The sequence below is a fragment of the Pararge aegeria genome, chromosome 7, assembly GCF_905163445.1.
Source record: "Pararge aegeria chromosome 7, ilParAegt1.1, whole genome shotgun sequence".
In the NCBI taxonomy this organism is placed as follows: Eukaryota; Metazoa; Arthropoda; class Insecta; order Lepidoptera; family Nymphalidae; genus Pararge; species Pararge aegeria.
Window position 1 is genome coordinate 12661883 of NC_053186.1, and position 18206 is coordinate 12680088.

At 35.4% G+C, this 18206-nt stretch overlaps 1 protein-coding gene across 1 annotated transcript in view; it reads right to left on the reverse strand.

Annotated features, from left to right (window-relative positions):
* Positions 1 to 2405: 2405 nt before the first annotated feature.
* Positions 2406 to 18206, reverse strand: part of LOC120625031 — a 30309-nt gene continuing 14508 nt past the window's right edge. Inside the window, exons 5-8 of the mRNA XM_039891941.1 lie at positions 8209 to 8307; positions 6713 to 6886; positions 5277 to 5518; positions 2406 to 2478 (exon numbers count right to left, since the gene is read on the reverse strand). Coding sequence (XP_039747875.1) covers positions 2448 to 2478; positions 5277 to 5518; positions 6713 to 6886; positions 8209 to 8307 — 546 coding nt within the window. The 3' untranslated portion in view covers positions 2406 to 2447. The remainder of the gene's footprint in view (positions 2479 to 5276; positions 5519 to 6712; positions 6887 to 8208; positions 8308 to 18206) is intronic.

Sequence of the window (18206 nt, forward strand, 5' to 3'; positions counted from 1 at the left end):
TTAAGCTTACATTTTATTAGGCAGGTATATTTTATTAACAGGACCATCAAATAATATAATTTTAAACTATAAATGGAGTTATGTTAAGCATTTGTATTAAAGTTATTGAGATTCATCCTTCCTGATTAAGCATACTTTGATTATAAGATTTTGTGAAATTTAAATAAGTATTTAATAGATGGTAATGAAACTATTTATTATGGTTATGTTAAAATATGATTGTATGTAATAAAAAATTTAATATACCATTAGTAATGTAAAATATATTTTGATTCACACAAATCATTATAAAATGTTGTAATGTTTCATGTTTAACATTTCTTATGAGCAGCACTAAGTACGTCCTAATTGAAAATAATAAATTTTATCTAATAAATACAGTTTTCTGACTATTTTGATCCCTTCCAATCCTTACGTGAATTGTAATCTTCGTATGTCAGTTGATCTTTAACTTGAAAGCAACATCATCTATCAGTATGATCATCGCTTTAAAATAAATTAACCTCTAAAAACACGTGCCCCGTGACGGCAGCAAGTTAAATCTTGAACACCGGTTAATATCAGTAAAATGACCAACATTTAGTTATAATGTATTAATTAAGAAAACAAATGAAGATAATAATTGACTATGAGTACAATATTATTATTAAAACGGCAGGAGATCATATTTTATAGAATTCATCCCAAAATTGCCGGAAATTAAAAAATGCAAGCGCTCCGAATTGAGAACTTTAGTTTATTTGGTTGATAAATAAACTTGTTATGCTTGGAAAATTCGATTACAGATGAAAATGTTAAAAACAAGTATATGGCAATTGCTGCGATTGCCCATATATCCTCAGTTAAAAAGTAATGTTCAACTAAAACCTAATGATATGTATTTTATCTGAATGCAGCATAATTTTGATTCACATTTACTGATGTGATTTCACAGGGGACGAATTTGGGACCATTTTTATTCATAATATATACAAATGACACTCGTTATACTAACAGGTTGTGTGATGTTGCAATTTATTTTTCACTCGATGCAAAGTGTTTTCAGAGTAAACAATGCAGCCATTTAAAGGAAACAATAGGAAATAACTATTGTTGTTTACGTGATCAAGATACTTCTGCTGTTAAGAAAATTGTAAAATCTTTAAGGGAACTCTTATATCTTTCTTTTCAAAACAAACAGTAGGATATCAAAAGGCAATATCGAAATACTCAGTTTAATAAGTTCCATCGTTTTGTTTAGGCGATTGGTTTAAAATGAAACTCCCACGTTTACGGCAAAAGATCTTTTAATTTAACGACTCTGTATTATGTATTTGAGGCTTTTTCTAATACTACTTCTTTGTTACTATCGTCTACTATCGTTTTTCTCATTTACATCGGCAAACATTTAGAACTTTTATTATATTTAACCTTTAATTTTTATCGACTATCAATTTGCTAACTATGTATAAGGATAATTGAAATGGGTGTGTGGTTCTCAAAGGCGTGTGGAGTCCACCACTCCGCACTGGATCAGCGTAGTATACTACGACCTAAAAGGGATTAGTTCGTAGTACACCACGGTAAGGGGCACGGTTCTCCTCCCCCAATGAGAATCTTCTCATTATGGGAGAGTGCCTAATGGGTTGATATGGTGAGGCTTATAAATAGAACTTATAACTTCCAGGGTGATTTATGATTAAAACTGTTCAGCTACGGAAAATGATGTTCTAAATTCCATTGCCGGGTTGGGAAACAATTTGCTAGGCATTGAGTTTTCCATTCAGTAATTTTCAGCACCCAACAAGTTTACCTTTTTAAGCCGTTGGTTTCAGTTATCACCACTAACGTGAGATAATGATCGGCAAAGTCCACTTACCCATATTGGTCAATACGCTAACGTTCTCCTATTAGAGACAGATACACAATTTTAATTGACTCTAAGCCTGCTTATGAGATTCGTAAGACGGCTTAGAGTCACTCAGCGGACGATGGAGATGGGCTAAGCTAGGAGTATCTCTACGTGTTCAAATCAGAAATGGGGAGATGCGTAGGATAACTAGATTTATCGATATCGCTCAGCGATTCTCGAAGCTAAAGTGGCTATGGGCGGGGCACATAGCTGGGAGAACCGTGGACGTCCTAAGATGCTAGAATGGCGACTCCGCACCGGTAACTGCAGTGTAAATCGGCCCCCAACGTGGTGAACAGACGATGTCAAGTGAGTCGCTGGGAGCCACCGGAAAAAAGCGGCCCACTTGACGTCGTCTTGCCATATACTCCCGGTCGCTGGGAGCCACCGGAAACAAGCGGCCCAGGATCGTGGATTTTGGAACTCTCCAAAAAATACCTATGTCCAGCAGTGGACGTCAATCGGTTAAGTTAATGATAACGATGATGACCCAATTTAAAAAATAAAACAATACTTTATTAATAAAATTTATTAAAACATACAAAAAAATCCTTGGCTAAAATGCGTGTCTCAATTCTTGCGGTAAACTGTAAAAAAAGAGTAATATTAAAAATACGTTATATTTACTTAAGCAGTTTCCATACAATTACACTTATTTATTCGTTAATCTTGGTGGTTTTACGAAACAAAACATACTTAAGGTTTTTTTTTCACCAACTACAAGTTTACAACTAAACATAGTCACAACTGGTGTGACGATACAGTTACATCGTTTAGCTGTTTATTTTTTTATACTTATCTGGGGTAAGGTGAATGAATGACTAATTAAGAAACACTAAATAAAGTACTGTAATTTCTTAGGATGTATAAAACACGATTTTGCGAAAAAAGTTATCCATATTTTATCAGTTTTTTTTGCTCTCTGTAAAATATTGCTATTTTCATCTTGTGCTTATTTTCCCTGAGGATATGATGAAAAAAGTTTGAGAAGATGATTGGACGGTTGATTTCTTGTTTCACAATTTTTATTATGGGTATACGACTCAGGGATTTTAATGTAATTTGACAAACAGATACAGACGTCGAAAATTTTAGCATAGGGTAACTTTTTTATCCGGGATTACATTTTTTTTTAAATAAAGAGAAACGAAACTTAGTTAGTGCCAAGGCTCTTGAATAAAGAACTCGGGTCTATAGAAATAAATTTAACCAGGCCGTAAACTCAAGTTTCTTATAATGAATGAAAAGCAGGAAATAACGACGTCAAAAATTTGTTAACTATGTTATATGCATTCCGTTTAACGTTTCTAAGGGTGCATTTAGATTCGACGCGCAAAACGTGCAACAACGGAATTCATAATATTGTTGACTTTTTTGTTGTAGTATTATAATCCTTTTTAAATCGTTGTTTTTAAATAAAACTGCTGTAAGTTATGTTAATAAGCTCTCAGCTAAGCTAAAGCGAAGCGAAGGAATCTAAGCCTTAATCGCAGTAGCGTGCAAATACGTAACCTATCACTAGACCCACAGGATTCTGCAAGATTGATATAAGTAATCGTAAGTATGCTTTGCTTAGATCTTTTCTTTTGTACCTATTATGGTGATAGTAGTGGTACATTTTTTGAAATCGTTTGTTGTAGAAAATAAAAATTTCACGTCTTCTTTTCTTATTTAGTATTTACTAAGAACCACGAGGCCCGGAGTTCAGATAGATAGATAGATAGATAGATGGATAAATTCTTTATTGCACACAATTTATAATATAAATTGAAAACATAAATATAAGAAGAATAAAAATGCGTAAAGGCGGTCTTATCGCTTTAAGCGATCTCCTCCAGACAAGTCGGTCGGTCAATTCAGTTATCGGGCCTGGCCAGAACTTGTCAAGAAAGCCTCGAAGAGCTCGTTAAGTCGTCGTATTAATAATTAGTTACGTGATATTATTATCATTAAAACGTGGCAACCAGCACCTTAAGAAAAAAAAGACGTAAGTCAAAAAGAAATAGTGAATATAAATGAAATTAAAAAAAAACAGTAGCGTGTTATAAATTTGTCTAAGCCGCGCTGCTTTAACTTTAAGGTTAACTAGCATTGGAGCATTGTCTTAAGTCTCAATGGTTCTAAATAGGACACTTATAAATTCAGAATAACCCATGACTTAAACAGACATAAATGACATGACATAAAACAGCTTATTTGAATACACCCTTAGCCCCGCTAAAAGGCATTTTGTGTTCGCGAAAAATAAACAGATGAGATTTTCTTTATTTTCTACCCACAATAAGTGTCATAGAGCTAATACAAGGGAACCTTTGTACGATATAAATATACTCATTCCGCTCATTTCAAGTAAATTGCCCCAGATAGTGCCAGTCGGTCAAACAGGAGATGGCACTCTGCGACATATTTTCTTTCTTTTGTTGCCTGCCCTCCTGTCCTATTATGTCGGGAGCTTTAATGCATAGATACTTTGAGCCTTTTTTGTCATTGCTCTTTTGCAGTGTGAACGGAATATTGTATACGAGGATTGTGATGTCGTCATAAATCATGAGTTTACTACTAACGCGTTATTTAAAAATTACAGTTTTATATGACGCCCTATGACATTGACAAGGATTTTGAATCTTGCGCAAAAAATATTAAAATAATATCTACTGTTTTAAGCGATGATAGTAAGAACTCTGAAGTTCCACCGATGTGAAAGCAACTAGTTGTTGAAACTAAGTAACTTTTGAAGCTAAGTAGAAATCCCGGAGGAGCCGTTTGTTTTGCCTGTAGTAAAATGTAACATATGCCAAAATGGAATATCATCAGGTTTGGCGTGGTTGTTACTTTGTTTATAGGTAACAGAGGCTTTTGTTTTTCATACATCTCCACTTAAATGATGCATGTATATGTGCCAAATTTCATCAAGTTGACGGGCAATGTGTGGAAAGTGCATCCTGCATTGCATGCAGCTATGTTTCTTCATGGCAAGAGCGAAGAGGCATTTTCAAATCCACATTATAGACTGTTTTTTTTTTATTTCAAACAGGCTGTGTGGTAGTCAAACGTAAACATTTTTTATACTTATACTAATATCATAAATGCAGTTTGCTCGTTTGTTTGCTTTTCCATCCTTCAATCCCTAATTAAGCAATCTAACCTAATCAAATATATTTTGGCATAGAGTTAGCTGAAAGGACGGAGAGTAAAAAAGGCTACTTTTAAACAAACAATTCCTACGGGATTTTTTAAAAACCTTAATAAACGCGGCGAAGAACGTGACCAACCGCTAGTATTGTATAAAAAAGAGGAGATACGAGAGGAGAGGAGAGGAGGAGGAGAGGAAGATATCTAGATTAAGTAAAATGTTATGTTTGTTAATCTAGATTGACTTACTCACTTCGGCTGAATAAGGTGAAACGGCATCTTCCTGACAGCCTCCTCCGCTATGTCAAGAGGGAAAGCAAACTCGATCATATTCTCGTTCAGGCAGTCATTGTATGTGGAGGCTAGTTGACATCTGTCAGACATTCCTTCGATGCTGTCGAGGCAGAGCCGGGATATGCTGTGTAGTTTGCGGACGACGCGGGAGTTCTTGCCGTTTACCAGGCTTGCAAGATGAACGAGGAGGTCTCGGTTTACCTGTAAAGTGTTAACGTCAATGTAAAGTAAGGTTGCCGTGTGCCTTTTATCGCGGTTGCCGCAAGGGTCGACTAAGGTAACTCTGACGCAGCGGTGACTTGGTCTAAGGAAGTACTATCGCAATGCTTATTTCTCCAGTGGTTCGGTCAAGACTGAAGTACTGCGTATTTTCCGGTGTATATACAGGTACATGAGGGCGCGTGTAGGACAAGTTCCTGGCGTGCCCCGCGAAGTGTTGCATCGTTTATGGACGATGGTTTTCCACCTACCATCAAAAGAGCCATCTGCGCGGTTCACCATTATTACTATATTTTACTTGACACTAACTTAAAAATGTTGTAGAAAATATTGATTTTTTGCTTTCTACTTGGTGGGAAGTTTTACTCATAATCTTTTAAAACATACAGTCGAATTGAGAACCTCCTCCTTTTTTAAGTCGATAGAAAAATAAGAAAAACACGATTACGTTAAGGAACGAGAAAAAGAAAATAAACATTTTTTTTCGAGTCAATTAATAAAAGTTTGTTTAGTTACGGAAGAGTGTTCCTTTGAAAAAGCCCACGTGAATAATGCTCACGTTTTTGAACATTGAAAGGTTACGAAAGTTCGTTCGATGTTATGGCTTCAACATGTTGTTGCCCTGGTACCCAATAACGTGCCTAAAAAACAAATGACTTTACATTTGCGTAGCCATAAAATGTTAGATTGCCTCGTGGGTCTTTTGCTTAACCTGTTCTACTATGGATCTCGAGGGTTAGAATCTCGGGCCGGGCCAAAAATGGTTTAGTAATTGGTTTTATTGTTAAGATATACTCAGTGCTCGCACGGAATGAGGAAAATAGTCTTGGCCTAGCCCCGTGTTTTGGAGAGTACATTAGGTTGTACGTCTCGGTTATTATCACCAAAACCGCCTACCTATATTGAAGCAGCATGGTGGGTGTTAACTCTGAACCCTTCTCTCCTATATAACTGACCTAGGCCATCCCAGTCCTGGAGTAGTATAGGCTTGATGCTGATGATAATCAATCAAATATAAATAGTAATGTTTGCAGCAAAGCAAGGACACTAGGAAACAGAAGTTGTACCTACTTAATTGAACTAACTTTAAAATTATGTACATAAAGTCGAACACAGAACCACATTGAAGGCGTTGAAAAGTTCTGAATGTGTGGGTTCCAATTCAAAGGTACACACCTTTCCGTGGTTAATAACGTCACTCTGCTCTAGCATGCACGCCGCGAAACATTGCCCCGATCGGGTTATAGGCGGCGAGTTGGTGAAGTACGCTCTGACGTCTTTTGGTGATGCCCGAACTTTGATCACACAGGATTGTGCCATACGGACTAATGCGTCTAGGTGACCTTGTACCTTTGGTAAAAAAAACGGCATTGTTAGGTTTGAAGTAGTTCAGTTCTTTTTATAACACCCGGGCTCCGAAAAACGACGTTGTTTTATAAGTTTGACGCGCTTGTGTGTGCCTGTGTGTGCGTTTGCTTTCGCGTGTGCGTGTGCGTGAGCGTTTGCGAGTGGGTGTAAGTGTAAGTGTGCATCTGTGTTCCCGTGCGCGTGTGATTGTGTGCCTGTGCCTCTGCGTGTGTGTGTGCGTGTGCGTGTGCGTGTGCGTGTGCGTGTGCGTGTGCGTGTGCGTGTGCGTATACAAGAATCTTACACCATATTATACTAAAAATAAAATTGTAAAATGTAAATTGTCAATGTTTTATAACTGGCTGGCTAACTCGTTGCTGCCTTAGACTGCATCATCACTTACCAGTGGGTGAGATTGCAGTCAAGGTCTAACTTATAGTCAATAAAGAAAAAAAACTTCAAGGTACAAGGGTTAGAGCTGCGAGTTATTGAATCGGCCTGTTGGTAAATCAGGGCTTTTATTTTTTTAATATAGTGGGGAGATGAAGCGGTGATAGCGCTGTAGTTAGAACTTTAGCTTCACTCCCGGGGGGCGATTTATTAGATTTTGCTTTATTTTATTTAAATAATAATCTTACATCATTAAATTTTTATTTTAAGTCTCATAATATATTAAATCATTTATTTCTCTGCGTATTCATTCTCTTCTATTCTCTTCTCGAGCGACATGTACACCCAACAATAGAATATCATCATAGTAAATAAAAGCTGTATTTGACAGTTCAAAAATAGGAATGCTCCGATCGACACCAAACTTTACAGTATTACTCGCCAGGTCAATCCGGATATTCCCTGAAAGTTTCATAGAAATCGGTCCAGCCGTTTCGGAGCCTATACGGAATATACCCACACACTTTCTCTTTTATATACGAGTATATAGAATAAGATAGAAGATAGATAGATATGCTTTGTAAGCAATTAAAATATCACTTGCTAAAACGGCGAAGGAAAAAGTGAGGAAACCTGCAAGGCTAAGAGTTATCTTTAATATTCTCAAAGGCGTGTGGAGTCCACCAATCGGCACTGGGCCAGCATGGTGGACTACGGCCTAAATATTTCTGTGGTAGGAAACCCGTGCTCCGGAAATCAATATAATGAAGTAATGTGATTAATGTTAATCGCGATAACTTTATTGGTTACAGCTGTACCCTTCCACATCACTTTACTTTGTAGAAGCACGCCTAATTCGATTATCACTATATAGCTCTATTCTTTATCTACCCAGGTGCTAACGTACCTAAGCTAGAATCTCGTTATCATATTACCTTGGGGTCCGTGAAATCAACTAATGTTCCGGATGAGCCATGTGGTTGTGAGGCCAGCGTGCATCCAATTAGGCTCAAAAACGTGTACAGCAGCATTTTCTATGAAAACATTGACAATTAAGGGTTATTCTTTGAATTAATTAAATAGAATGAAAGCGGTGATAGTCTAGTGGTTAAGACTTCGGCTACACTTTTAGGGGCCGAGTTCGGATCCCAGCACGCACCTCCAACTTTTATAAGTTATATGCGATATAAGCAATAACGATATTATTTGCTTCAACGGTGAAGGAAAACATTGAGAGGAAACGTGTATGCCTGAGAGTTCTCCATAATATTCTCACAGAAGTCCACCAATACGCACTAGGCAAGCGTGGTTGACTACGGCCTAAACCCCTTGGGTAGCTTCTCATTGTGGGAGGAGATCCCTTTGGTGGGCCGGTAATCGGTTGATATGATGATGATGATGATTATTTTAAGGACATCATGGGTCTAGTGGGTAAGGCTACGGCTTCCCTTTAGGAAAAATCGAGTTTGATCCCCGGCACGCTTCTATAGCTTTTCATTTCTGCGAGTCTTAAGCAATTAAATGTCTCTTCCTTCGTCGTCAAGAAAACATCATGAGGAAACCTGCACGCCTGAGAGTTCTATATAATGTTCTCAAAGGCGTGTAAAGTCTACCAATCCGCACCTGGCCAGCTTGGTACTCTACTGCTTAAACCCTTGTCCTTCTGAGAGAAGATCATAAGAACGATGATGATTTTTGAAATGTATGGAACCAAACAAGTTATTATTTATTACATTATTTATTTATTTATTTAAACAAAATATAGCATATTTTATAGGTTCTGCGCACCCGTAAGTTCTTGTCAGGTTACTGCACATTCCTCTTAAATGAAAGATTAGGTAATTAAATATTAAAATAAAACGAAATAAAAGTCGCGATGCAGGTATGCGAGAAAACATATTGATGGTAAGAAATTTTGTCTTTTTTAGTTTAGGTTTTTAACTAGCCACAGTAAAAGCCTCCCATAAGACCAGACCAGATGAGACCAATTTAGAAAGTATAAATTCCCAAATTGCCTCTGCCGGAAATAGTACCCTACTTAAATTCACAGCGCTCGCCGTTGGGCCAGGGAGGTCGTCATTGAGTAAATATTTCAAGTCAATTCACATATTGAAACATAATTTTAATATTATTAAGGCTATAAATGTCCCATTAATATAACATTCCTAAATGCTCACTTTCACATTAGACCTGTGGACCTACTTGAAGGTATTAATTAATAAAATTATGGGGTATACACACTGAAGCAATCTACTAACTCTTTTTATTAAAGCCACTTTATTGTCGGCAGATTCAGTGTGTAGGCGCTTTAATGGCTCCCGGTCACAACCGGGCAGTATGCGAGATTATCTCTACAGCTTCATGCAGCCACCTTTATTATAAGCAGGTACGAGACCTAATTGCAGTTACAACGCTATTGTTCTAATCTGCCCTATTGTGTGCTAAATATGGCCGCCAGTACCTCTATGCAAAGTACCTGTATAAAAGCTTCACAGTATTTACTTTAAACATTGAATTTTATCCCGAGTAAATTTTTCAGTCAAGTTTAAAAGTTAATTGTGTCTGTAAGACATAATTATTAAAATGAAAACACTTACAGTTTACCAAAACACAATCTTACTGCTCATGAAACGTTAAATTAGAATACCGCGACGTTATGGGCACTTCTTCTCAAATACTAAGCTAGAAATAGCTTACTAACAAAAGGCGATGAAAACTTATGTTTGTAACAATTCCCATTGTATTGATTTACCTCCCATTCATATGCCAGATGCTGTGATAAGAATCAATACGTAATAATTTCAGATGTAGACACATTAATAGCCTAGCGAAACGAGAATTGCGATGCAAATGGAAGTTATATAAAGTTTCAAGCTGTTACGAACTAAAACGCGACCTAAAATGGTTCATAGCGGCTTTCATTCGTTCCATTTCTTTGTAAGTTCAGTTAAATTACCTAATGAAAATAACCAGTTATCCCACCATATTTTATTTTGTACCAAAACTTTAATAAATATATAAAAAAACCTTTTAGCAGTCAAGACAGTCATAGATAAATATACTACGAAAATACACACATCGCCATCTAGCCCCAAAGTAAGCGTAGCTTGCTTGTGTTATGGGTACTAATATGACTGATGAATATTTATAATATACATAAATACTTATAATATACAGATAAACATCCAGACACTAAAAATCATTAATGTTCATCACACAAATATTTTCCAGTTGTGGGAATCGAACCCACGGCCTTGGACTCGGAAAGTAGGGTCGCTGCCCACTGCACCAGTCGGCCGTCAAAGATAGAATAGATTTACCATGTATATGTTATTTGAAGCTTTAGAAGCGGACGGAAAATTAGGGAATTCCTAATTAATTCTTTATTTAATTTTAATTTTTTTTTCTTTAGTTAATTAATTCCTAATTATAGTCTTAATCATCATCATCATCATACCAACCAAATACCGGCCCACTACAGGACACGGGTCTCCTTCCGCAATGAGAAGGGTTAAGGCCCACCATGCTGGCCAAGTGCGGTTAGGTGGACTTCATAAACCTTTGAGAAAATAAATAAATAATAAATAAATATACTACGACAATACACACATCGCCATTTAGCCCCAAAGTAAGCGTAGCTTGTGTTATGGGTACTAAGATAGCTGTTGAACATTTTAAAGAATAAAATACACTTAAATAATTATAATATCACACAAACTTTTTTCAGTTGTGGGAATCGAACCCACGGTCTAGAACTCAGAAAGCAGGGTCGCTGCCCACTGCGCCAGTCGGTCGTCAGTAAAATAATGGAGAACTCTCTGGCATGCGTGTTTTCTCACGATGTTTTTCCTTCACCCTTTAAGCAAGTGATATTTAATTGCTTAAAACGCACTTAAGTTAGAAGTCCTAACAACTAGGCTATCAACGCTTCATGTTAAGTCTAAATCCAGTACAGATCCTTATAAAGATCACTAAAAAAATTTTTTTGTTACCACGGTAACAAATAATTTTTAGTGATTGTTGCCTCTTTGGTCTAGTGGATAACATTCTTTATGGATGGTCCTGTGATCGGATCCCGTGTCAGGCCAAAAATTGTTTTTGTTGTTTTTTTCTGTTATAGAGTTTTCATTGACAGCCCGTAGTTAGGAAATCGGCGATGCTAACCCCCGTGCTTTTATTACTAACTTGTGATAACAGTCTTTTAAGCTCACCAACTTGCATTATTAAATCATTCTGTATTTTTTAAACATTAATTGCAATAGTGGAACAACGGTTAATCAAAGTACTATTACGCTGTACACTGCGGGTGTCCGTGCTGAGTCTTCGTAGTAGCCGACGCCTACCGTCTTCATAAGCCGGTGGCAGATTTTAAGACGCACCAGTTAGCGAACGACCATACACTTACCGTACGACCATGTTAGGGTTCGAGGTTTTCTTAGCAAACACCTACAAGTCCCTAGTCCCTACCAACCCCTCCCTTTGATATTTCTATGTGACAAATAAAAAGAGCAATTTTTAAAACCGCAGAAAGTACCGTATTATCATTTGTAACTGACTAGAGATAAATTGTTCCTGTCGACGCGATGCGTGAACAGTGGAAATTTTCAATTTGCACTGGTATTTGTATAATTCCGCGGCTCCGAGCCGTAACTTTGTGCGGGATAATTAAAATTACTTTAGTACGTGTAAACAAAGGAAGTGTGCATTCATTTTAGTAATTTCACAAAACTGTATTTACTTTAGTAAACATTTATAAAACCATGACAAATAAAATGGCATTTTGTGCTGGCGGGCATTTTGTATTTAAAATTTAACATAATGTGATAGTATTATACTAGTCGAGCCCTTTTATTTGATACCCATGTTGAGGGAGCTGTGAAAAAATATGTGATCCGCCATTTTGTGGCTGCGTTGGTGGTAATTATAAAATAATTTTATAATATTCTCTTCTGGTACCACCCTCCTGACTAATATAGCGTTCCAGTACGATCAAACATAGAAACCGATTAATGGTATGGGTTTAATGTCCGTAATAGCGAACGAACGTTGGTTATTTATATATATACATAATGTGGTATAACTAGTCTACAAATCAGTTATACTTCGGCCCTTTGGTAGAGACATTTGCATTCAAAAATCCCATAGCTAGACCCGTGATTTCAATGATGCTTTTTTATCAACTGCTTCACTGGCTTCGTTCGGTTCTTGCGTGCAGCGTTGGGTTTAGGGGCGCCCAATCCTATACAAACAGAAGACAGCAGTACTCCTGCTTCAAATACGCAATTTTTTTTAAGATAATAATCAAGGTTAGTATGATAGCAAATCGAATATTATATTATTGAAGTTAAATTAATGCAGCGTGACTCGTAATTTTAAATTTAATAATTTATTTATTTATTTATTTCAGTATAACAAAGTAATGTCTTGGCAAACTATAACTAAGAACAGTAATTGCAAATGCATATCGTCTGCGAAAGGTACAGAAGTCATTTGTGGGATTGAGTATACGCTTTTATAATATGATTCCTAAGGTGATTTTGGACCTGCCAATGCATAAGTTTAAGGAATCTGTTAAAACACATTTATTACAGCGAGGTTACTATAAAATTGATCAACTTCTTAATGACAAGGTTGCTTGGAAGCATCCGTCTCCGCTTTCAGCTCTCACAAGATAGAAAAATGAATGTTAAAATGTAAAATGTAAATTGTTGATGTTGGAAAAGAGCAACTGCTGAGTTTCTTGCCGGCTCCTTCTCGGTAGAATCTGCCTTCGTAACCGGTGGTAGAGTCACTACAAACGAACAGACTTGACGTTTCAAAAGTACTTATATTGGGCCTACTTGAAATAAATGAATTTTGAATTTGAATAATTGGGTATATAGTCAAATGCCCTCGCATATCATCATTTGGTCGTGTATTTTAGTGAGCGAGCTCACTCAAGATTAAATCTTTACATATGCATTGCAATTTTTCGAAAACCGTTAAAACCTAAAGCTTGTTATTCCTAATATAATGAGCTTTAAAAATCTATAAAAGGATTTTAACGAGTTTATACACAAAAGAATTACCAAGTACTTACAGAAACAATTTTCAAACTTTTACAAAGTAAAAGTAATTACTTCATATTAAAAATTGCTTAAAAGCCCCCGAAGTCTTTTTACGGCGCGGGCTAAGTAGGAATTTGTCAAGGAAAGTTTTCTTGAAGAGTCGGACCTAAGGCTACTTTGGAACAGCAAGATTAATTATATAATTATTTAAGGTCTTCTTTCTGGTTTTTCACCAACAGGATTTGCCCCAACACATATTCACACCTGATCTTTGACGTATAAGTATGTTTTGCAACAACGGTTACTACGGTTACTACTAATACCGTAGGCCAAAAACATGAAACTTTTGATAACTTTAAATTCATATTGGGACTAACCACCAATGTTCATGACATTGACAGGGACGGCCGATTGGCGCAGTGAGCAGCGACCCTGCTTTCTGAGTCCAAGGACGTGGGTTCGATTTCCACAACTGGAAAATATTTCTGTGATGAACATGAGTGTCTGGGTGTTTATATGTATTTTATAAGTATATCAGTCATCTAAGCACCCATAAAACAAGCTAAGCTTTACACACTATACACTACATTCCACTCCAGGACTTTAGGCCTTTTCCACTGTGAGGGTTTGCCCATAGTCACCACGCTGGGCAGACGGGTTGGTGATTGGAGTAGATTATAGTAGTAGCATAGAGGACCCTGATGCCTACTCTCCATTATATTCCTCCTCGTCTCAATACAATAAAAAATAAAAGTAATAGTAGTAAAATATCGTAGAATATCGTAGTAAAATATTTAAGTTTATATATTGATATATATATGGATATTTATATACATTTATTTATTTATTAGCTGTTCAAGGGAAACAAACAGTACTATTACACATGAAAGTAATGACGTATATCACATAAACCAATGAAGTTTCCACAACTTAGTTATACATATACGGTAACATTAACCACAATTGCTTAGGAATAAGTACCTACCAAGCGAAAATTTTACAAAAAAAAATTTAAATTAAAACAAAAAAGAAAAACAAAAACATTAAAGCTTATTTAATGTTTATAATACTTATTTTGCCAATTTCCTGAAAGTGCCAATTTTGACATAAAAAATGTCCGTCTCACAATATTTGCTGTTAAAAGCATTGTACGCACGAGATAAAAAGTTATTTGCCGAATACCTTGTCTTCCATCTAGCCCACGCAAAGGGAGGTTTACGCCTTGTATTTAACCTACGACATGCAAAACCGATATTACTTAGAAGAATATATATAAATATATATGTTTTAACTATATATATGTAGAATTAGTATGTATTGTATATGTAATGTATATAATTAGCTCAATTTGGGTATTGCACTATCTACACTATTGCATATTTTTTTTCCACCAAAGGTTGTCTGGGGGAGATCGCTTCTAGCGATAAGGCCACCTTTGTGCATATGTGTAATCGTTTTTCTTTTTTGTTAACCTGGCTTTCTATTTGTATGTACAATAAAGACTTTTTCTTCTTCTTCTACAATGTAATTACTATAATATAATTATTATCATCTCAACACAATTCAAAATTTGAGCGCGATGGATCAAAAGTGCCTTCAATCAAGGTAGGTATTTCTTAGGTATTTCTAATCGGGTTATGATTTTTTTTTTTATTCGCTTATATTTACTTTAACTTAGGGAAAAGTCAAGTGCACTGTTCAATATTGGTTAAGTAGTTTAGTTTTCGAGATATTAACTTATAATACTATACGCGTGTACAGAACGTTTTAGTGTTGGCAATACTGAAGTCGTATCTTCTGTGTACACGTAGTCAACTCGTTTTAGGAAAACACCATCTTACACCCATTGTATTTTACAAAATACTCACCTTTATGTCGTCCTTAGCCATTTTCTCGTCCTATTTCTATGAGATAGGATGACAAATTGGTACATTAAATATCTAAATATGACGAGTAATTATCTTGTTGCGCGTAATTATTACTTAATGGTAAATACTAAATATAACTTTTCGACGATAATTATATTCCATTGTAGACATTATATTTGTAGGTCACGTTAAATGATCACAAAGCATAAACCGGCTATCGATAAAAAATATCTTTATTGTTTAAGGGCTAAATTAACCAAATATATGCTCTTTCGAGGTTTTTTTGTGTGATGTTACAGCGAAACTACGACGATTCGTACTTTACTGGGAACGTGCTTGGCTAAACTAATGGCGGATAAAAACGTTTTTCCCCATTCGAGTGGACCTAATAAATTTCCTTTTAGGGGGACCTTTTTTGAGCTGTTTCCTGGAACCACAAAGTATGAATTGAACGATTGATTCGGGTTATCAAGATCAACCTAGAAGGTTTCTCTTTATATAACTTATACAAAAAATTATAAGGAATAAATATAGGCAAAGAGAAATGAGACGGATTGCTTTTATTCTATTTTATGTATTAAAAAACATACGTTTTTTCTTTAATTTAAGATAGTTTTATTCTTAAATACAGAATTTAAATACCTCTTTGAATTTGACTGAAATACCTAGTTGACATTCATAATAAAGTAAAGCTAAGTCCTAAAATAAAATATTGATTACAGTTATAGGTCTCAAATATTTATGGCTGGGGAGCCACCTGGTTAGAATATAACTGTTTGTATCCTAAGTGTTATTGTATTATATGTGTTATATATTGACACTATTCCTTGCAATAAGTGTTATGTTTTTAAAAAAATTAACCCTAATACATTATACATGTATGACATTACCGCAAAAATTATACATAATATTTACAATGAAATCTAGCGTAAATTTTGTGTGAACACGTTACATAATTGTGAAATCATCATCCAGAGAGAAATATTATGGAAATGTAATGTAACACGAAAGTGGAGTAAACTGATGAAAGCTACTGATTTAAATACCTTTTAATATTACTCCTTGTATTTATAGTTAGTTTTTATTAGTGATTAAATTCGTAGCATATTGACAGTATGAACTACAATAGCGGTTATTAAATCAGTAATTTTCGTAGTTCGCGATCGTAATTATTGATATAGAAACAAAGCTTCTACATGGTCCAAATACTCTACGCATTTTCTAGAGGGGACGGAGCAGTACTTTAGGACCTTAATGTAGATTCTTTGCCACCATCAATTCCACCAGTAAATAAGTAAATACATTCACAAAGTTATGGAGGCTGAAGTTATTGTAGAAAATAATAAAAAATATCCAAAGCTATCGTTTTAAAATAATTACAGCAATTAGTTCTATACAATATTGGATATCATGATCAAAAACGTTGATGAGTTTTAAATTAACATTTGGAAGTTACGATATGAATCTTAATTGTATCGAATTAAATTACACAATACAAAGTCAAACGAAAATTTCGGCCATTTCAAAACGATCATCGATCAAAACAGTCTTGTTTTCAACCAGAATATAAAAAGCGAAACAATTTATAAAATTAATAAATAATTGACACAAATTGAAAATAGTAATAATGATGAAGTTATCTGCTCTGAAGTTATGTTTAGTTTTATTAATGGTTCTGATGACGTCATACGTGTTCTGCCAAGACGCTACTACTACGCCACCAACTACGGCTCAAGAAGAAGAAGAAGAGGTCCCGCAAAAGAGATCTTGCTCCATTTGGTGCTGGATACAGAAGATAGCTATGTTTGTCATATCGCAGTTGCTCAGTAGTTAGATGTATGTAGATTTATTATAATAAAGTAATGCATTTTGAAGCTGTGACTGTAATTTTAACACGTTTGTTTAGAATCAACTAAGAATAACCAGCTGAAAAAAATTTGTTAACTCTCGAAAGCTGATATGCTACTAAATGCTGCAGCTGTTTCGTCTTAAATATTTATTTTTGGGTATTAGACTGTTAAGCTGATCTGATTTATTTTTATTCCGAAGGAGAGTCTTTTGCTTTGTTGTCGTTTATTGTGGTAAAGGCTGACATTTCTTAATAACACGAATGCTGTAAATAAATTGTTTTACTCGTGGTAGCAGGTTTATCAGGCAAAAATTCAGAGTGCTGTTATGTTTGCGTTAAAATTCTTAAACAACCCGACGTCAGACTTTAAAAAGCAATAATTTTAGGAAAAAACATCCACCTTCGGTTTTACAAACAGACAGACTTGACGTTTCAAAAGTGCTTATATTAGGCCTACTTAAATAAATGAATTTTAAATTTTTTTTTTTGAATCTTTTAGTGTGTATCAATGGTAATATTTTCCCTGACCCTAATCCGTAGGTTTAATACTTGATATAAAAAGCGTTATATAAGTTTATTTCCAAAGACTATATCGAATGGATAAATTTTAAATAAGCTGACAGTGGGTTTTTAGGGAGATCGTGATAGGCTTTATTTAGTGAAGAGCATTTAAGGGCAGCAAGTGGTCTTATCGAAGGGTTCAAGAGCTTTACACCATCTCGGCTCCGAGGCAATTCCCAGGCATTAAATGCTAATAATGGGCGGTACCAAGTGTCTCCTGAACTTGTTTACATTTCGAACTACGGTTTCGACGGTCCGATAACCTGTTCGAGCCAAAAGTTTGTTTGGTGGGTTTTTATGTCAAACGTTTCCTGTGGATCGACCTTGTTAGAAAACTGGCGTTGGGTTGGTGGGTCTTTCTTTTACGCAGCAACATTTTAATTTATAACATAAGTAGAGAGGTATAGATAGAGTACTTTTGCATAATTGTAACAGTGTAAATAAGTATAATTTGATCTCAGTAATCGATCAAGAACTTGAAATGCCGTAAAAACTAAGATAAAAGTGTTCGACTCTTCTTAATACATAAAGTAATCTTGTCTGTTTTTTAAAATATTGATTATAATTATATGTTATATATCCTTACTAAAAATAAGAAATTCTGCCAC